Genomic DNA, 6,405 nt, shown 5'->3' on the forward strand with positions numbered 1-6,405 from the left:
TAATTTGGCCTATTCTCACGTGAGCCACTCGTACAATAACACACTCAAAATGAGACCCAAAACCCTGATCCAAATAATCGGTCATTACAGAAAAATCAGACCACGAAATTTGAAAAGAAACTACGTGGAGAATGGAATCACTTCCTCTGAAATTCTCGGGAAAAAAATATACTTGGTCTTTTTCTATGCAAAGTCAAAGCATATACATATCTATCACTGAAATTATTACTTATCTTATGCTATGCAATTGCCTGGTTTTTAAACTTTCCTTTTATATTTCAGATATGACGTACCAGAAATCTCTAAATATCTGGACTTGATCAACGTAATGACTTACGACTTCCATGGACAGTGGGAAAGGCAAGTAGGCCACAACAGCCCCCTCTATCCATTGGAGAGTGCCACCAGCTATCAAAAGAAGTTGACTGTGGTAAGTTTTTTTTTCTTTCCAAATATCTATACTAAAATTTAATATGGAAAAAACTTATTCACGCCATGGATTCCAAGCATTTTATGATACCAAATGGTTTTTATTTTTATTTTGTTTCAATGGACACATCTGATTGCATTGATTGAGTACATATTAAGTCATATCTTTAGGATTATAAGGATATCTCACTTTCTCCTCAAATAGGATTACAGTGCAAGGGAATGGGTGAAGCAAGGAGCACCAAAAGAGAAGCTCATGATTGGAATGCCCACTTACGGCCGATCTTTCAACTTGGTGGACACAAACAAGTTTGATATTGGAGCCCCAGCATCTGGTGGTGGAACCCCTGGCAAATACACTGGGGAGGCTGGTTTCATGTCCTACTATGAGGTAAACTACCAACTCCACTGGCAATCAGGAAAATATACATGTAAATTACGTCATTATAGCTATTTATGCTATAAACTATTACATAGCTGATGAAATATTATATCAATGACTAGAATAACTTAAATGTTCAGAATTAAATTCTATTGCATTGTTTGAGAACTTCTGTTGACTTACTGTTTACATACAAAGAGGTTATTGAAAGCTTGATTTTACATCAAAGAATAATGAGTAAAACAGTAGTAAATGGTTGGTGAAATGTTCTACATGAAATAAATGTAAACAATGATAGGCTGACAAATGAAAAAGTACATACACAGCATAATACTACCTAAAAATGAAATACAAACCAAGTACGAGGAGGATACTTCAACTGGCATTGTTAGCAATAACTTTGAAAATGGTTGTGGACGGAGTATCTCTCTTTTTGGAATATGTATTGCATTTGGATTACCACTGATGATCAGCACACACATGAATGCACAATGATAAAACGTGAAGAAATGGCCCAAGCATTACCCCGAAATTGATCAGGATATTGCAAGAGTAATATACATACATATTTGTATTTCAAGGAAGAAATACCTACCTATGTAATCAAGTGAAATGCATTACATACGTATACAATCTATATTCTTGCTACTTTTGCAAAACAAAGTTAACTAAATACAAGAATGAGCTCATTACATTGTTACTCCTCTTTTTGCAGGTGTGTGACTTCCTTCATGGAGAAAATACAACATTGGTATGGGATAATGAACAGCAGGTTCCTTTTGCCTATAGAGATGATCAGTGGGTTGGATTTGATGATGAGAGAAGTCTTAAGACTAAGGTGAGAATCGACATAAAGTTATTGTCAATGTAACCGATTCCTTTTCCAGTGCTGGAGAAATATTTTTAGCTTGGACCCTGTCACTGAGGACCGGTACAGTGAGAAATGACATGGTACCCACTTGTGTGATTCACAGTAACGGGCACTGCATTCTTTATTATTCTCATCAAAAGACGAAAGTCTTTTAATGTTCACCTTTGGGAACTTCTGTACCTGATTAATTAAAATAAGAAAGTCATGAATTATGCGGCTAAAAATATCAAAGAACAAAACACTCTAAATACAAGAATAAGTCAGAGATTCTATGGATGATGTCATAATAATTTAATGTTCCATTGCATCGCTGCCTCAGTACTTTGAATTTACGTCATATCTTTGGATTATTTGTGACATGAACTGCCACAACTATGATCTTCAACACTTCATACATGCTATTCCAGATGACATGGCTGAAAGAAATGGGCTTTGGTGGCATCATGATTTGGTCCATTGACATGGATGACTTCCATGGGTCATGCGGAACTGGAAAGTATCCCCTCATCAATGCCATGCATTCTGAGCTGGAAGACTACAAAGTCCCTCTTGTTTACGATGGCCCATACGAATCGCACAGCCCCAGTGGAATGTACACCACTCGAAATCGTAAGTATATGCATATGCTAAGTACCTTCATCTTACCTAGAAACACATGAACATTTAACGACATACTGTGGTTACCTTCCCATACTTTCATGCCTAGCGAATGTACGAAAAAATACTGGTGCTCCAAACATTCCTAAAACTGGGTTTCACAACACATTCATAAACAAACATAAACTTAAGCTACTTTTGGCCAGATTCGACAGTTAAACGGGAAGCTAACCTTTCATTGCCAGTTTTCCTATCCAGACTGAGTGATAAGTAAGGCTAAACTCATTTTCTGAGCATTTTACAGCTTTTCAATAATCGTTTTAAAAAAAAAAATGCATGAACTTATTATCATGATTGCCTTGTAATTTGATGGAGCTAACACTATCACAACACCAATAATTATTCTCGCGGTTATGAATCAATCATGGACGAAATGATTAAACCAGCAACATTTAAATTTAACCATTTGCTGTTGTACGATTTGAGTAATTTTAATTTGTTTCTTTCATCTTTCACAGCAAATGAAGTGGTTTGTGAAGAAGAAGATGGCCACATATCTTACCACAAAGATAAACTCGACTGCACCATGTACTACATGTGTGAGGGGGAGAGGCGACACCATATGCCTTGCCCATCACAGCTTGTGTTCAATCCCAACGAGAACGTTTGCGACTGGCCAGAGAACGTGGAAGGATGCATGCACCACACGCCAGCTCCGCCCGCCGCCTAAACGAGATAGACAATAGTGATGGATAGATATATGGATCTGTGATGAACTATTTTTTTACTCTTGCGAAAGTGGCAGAAACTTAAATGGTGGCCCATTCATCCGTAAACCCCATCCTGAGAATCAGAGTGAAGCTCAAAATAAGGAAAGGCTGCCATATCGTCTGCGCAAAATGGAACCATAAAATGACTCATCTCTCTAGCAATGCATTCACAATATTTAAAGATCGAATGGACACAGTCAAAATGGTCAGATTGGCTCCTGGTACCTAAATTTTGATAGTTATCTTTAAAATTATATTTGGGATGCATTAATGATGTATTTCACGGCAAAGCATGAGGAAAGGAAAAATACTTCATGTAGATGTAGTCATTATTTTGAAGGATTAGTTCTGAAGGAGGAGTTCACCAGGAAGAGGATTAATATCTTGAGTGTGTTGTACATAAGCACTGTTTTGTGTACTCTTTTTTCCATTTGGGTCGAAGAGTTAATGCAAGTACTTACAAGCAAAGAAAGATTGGCAAGCAACTTCCCTTGCATTGCCATATTTAAGTCCTTTTCTGTTAAAAATGGAATGTATGAGTATTATTATTATTATATTATATGTACAATTCAAATGAAAGGTGAGAGAGATACTATTACCAGGCAACAAAAAAGTTAATAATTTATTTTTTTGTTTCAACATGGTGCTCACACAAAGAGCTTGAAGTTTGCCTAATTTAAATTCGGAATGGTGACCCATTTAAAAATTTGATGTGTTAATGATTGTTAACTTAGAAAAAATCATCTATTACATGCTCTTACATATTCCTTTTTGCCCAATTTACAAACAGCTTCAACAGAAAAACATTAACTATCAGTATATACTATTCGAGATTTGTCTCAAATGGTATACAATGTTCAGAACTCTGTAGGTATGTGAATAAATATCTATTTTTTAATTTTAATAGAAAGGAATTATTTGGTTTTTTTTCAGTGATGCACATGTTTATGGAAAAATGGGAGGTCTGTTAGATGATGATGAGTCAATGAAGCAATGGAAATAATAACAACATTAGAGTTTAGCATTGAAGATGAAAATGCAGGCCTTGCAAAAGTACTCTTTAAATTTCACAAATGTCACTGCTCCACTGAGTTTAAATTGTCAATTGGATATACACAGCATCAGGTCCAGGATAGGGGAATCTCCTCCCCTGTATACTTTCGACAACTGAACAAAATTACCATTTTATCTAGCGTAAATTGGAAAATAGGATCACCAAAGGGGGAGGGGGAGCTAGAGCCCCTCCTGGCTCCTCTGGATCGGCCACTGGATAGAGGTACATTCGGATGTATGTACCTCTTCAAACTTATCTGCAAAGGTTCCAACATAGTTTTTCAGCTGTAAAAGATTAAGATGACATTTCAGGAATGTAGAGGGCATAAATTCCAAACGAGAAAGTTACTGCGAAGAATAAGAGCACTTACTACGGGACAAACATTGCTGATAGAATGCAGAAAGACAAGATTTTACACCCTTCATGATGGTATAGTCACAGCCTCCAGTATTGCAACACCTAACCATCATTTTCAGTAGAGATAGGTCGATTTCGGTACCCGGTTCTGCCGCTTCTTGCCTGTGGAACCAGTATCGAGAACCGATCGCATCAAGTCAGTACTTTGGAACTGGCTCAGAACGGTGGCGAGGATTTGAATTCAGCACCCAAAGCCAAAATGGCCTGCAGCGTATTCAAGGCCAAAAAGTAAAAAAAGATAAAAAAATGCATGCATTGCTTTCCGATCGCAAAGCATCCACGTTTTTTCCTTTTGAGAGTTGCTCGCTAATACACACATTTATGGGCTCATCAGTTCGATGCTCTCGCCAACATTGTACGTAACATTTCCGTATCCACGGCCGCTTTCAAACAAACTGCCGTCCATGGCACGGCGCCGTTCTTTCAACTTACCATATGTCTCTATGTCAAACGAGTTGAATCGCACTGTTGACGGCATGGCACCCATTTCAATCCAGCCCAGCGATGCGCCTTCTAAGGTGCGAAATACAGAAAATGCTACATTGAAGCTGCTTTCAGACAAACGACTCTTCGCCGGCCTCCGTTCACATGGCATTCAAGTGGCTTTCAGACGAGACAACTCTCTGCAACGCCGTGTTCCGTGCTGCAAACGGTGGCCGGTGGAAAATCGTTTCATCTGAAAGTGGTCTTATGATTGAATCATGTACATAAACAGTAATTCTTCAAAATATGAGCAAGATGCATTCTGAGAGCTTATTCTTAAGCTGATAAACCTATGCACGGCATCGAAAAGTGTGGTTATCCTGCAGAATGCAACTCTGCATTGCAATTTTGCATTAGCTCAAGGCCGCTCAGTTTATCCATGGTGTCGCTGTACCGGCATGTTGAGCAGTTTATTGTTGATGTTATAAAAACTGAGACAGTGAAGCATGCTAATAAGTTGTCAATTAATGTAACAATTTAAGCTTCATCGCAGAATACAGAATGTATTTTGAACTGACTAACAAGTTACAAAAATTCAACAGATGATGTCGTCAGGAGTCAGGACTTCAAAATCAACATCAACCACTACTGTTTTCAGTGAATGCCTGTTCAGTACTGCAGGCAATATTTCTACCAAAAAAAAAGAATAAATAGGGTAAAAATGTTGAATTTTTAAAATCAAAACCTTGAGAAAGAAGCAGAGGGCTGCCTGACGCAACATGACAAATCGGTCAATCATGCATTCTTTAACAACGTGGTATTTGAACTTTTACTTGGCAAATAAAATTATGGAGACGATCTTATGTTTTTTTTACAGATTTCCTCCTAATTTACATCCATAGTGAAATTATAATTTTTGTTCACTCCTTGTGGTGGTTCATTTAAATTTGCCATTATTTCAGATAATAAGAGTACATTCTTGGAACAGAGTATCAAAAACCGAGATCCGATTTGGGAGAACCGCACCGGAACCGAGAAAGAAAAGAATTACTACGCAATTGCCGCATAGCAGAGAGGAGATGGGAATGGATAGCTGACTCGAAACAATCACAGGACTGATGGCTTCTGATAATGAATATTTTCATGGGTTTCTTAAGTCTCCTAAACAGATTTATATCACTTTCATTCAGGGCATAAGAGGGACAAGTTCTCAGGTCAAGGGATTTAAAAGGCATAAGAAGAGGAAGGCCCTTCCCACTAGAATGAGGCCAGGGGGATATAAGAGTAATGTTGACAGAAAGGCAGGCAATTCTCTGCACTGATACTGAATCTGCAACAGTCAATAAAGAAATATCCCTCACGTTAGCTATGTAATTCCATTTAATCACTTTAAATATTAGGTTTGTATTTCAATAAGGATTCAAATTTATATCACCACTAGCTAATAAATGTGAAAACAAGA

At 37.6% G+C, this 6,405-nt stretch overlaps 1 protein-coding gene across 1 annotated transcript in view; it reads left to right on the forward strand.

The window, feature by feature from the left end:
- The window catches only part of LOC124155462 (probable chitinase 10), a 160,567-nt gene extending 156,614 nt beyond the window's left edge, over positions 1-3,953 (forward strand). The window contains exons 12-16 of the mRNA XM_046529296.1: positions 283-430; positions 635-820; positions 1,527-1,649; positions 2,090-2,291; positions 2,798-3,953. Coding sequence (XP_046385252.1) covers positions 283-430; positions 635-820; positions 1,527-1,649; positions 2,090-2,291; positions 2,798-3,009 — 871 coding nt within the window. The 3' untranslated portion in view covers positions 3,010-3,953. The remainder of the gene's footprint in view (positions 1-282; positions 431-634; positions 821-1,526; positions 1,650-2,089; positions 2,292-2,797) is intronic.
- Positions 3,954-6,405: the final 2,452 nt, after the last annotated feature.

Source organism: Ischnura elegans, chromosome 1, assembly GCF_921293095.1.
Source record: "Ischnura elegans chromosome 1, ioIscEleg1.1, whole genome shotgun sequence".
Taxonomy (NCBI): Eukaryota; Metazoa; Arthropoda; class Insecta; order Odonata; family Coenagrionidae; genus Ischnura; species Ischnura elegans.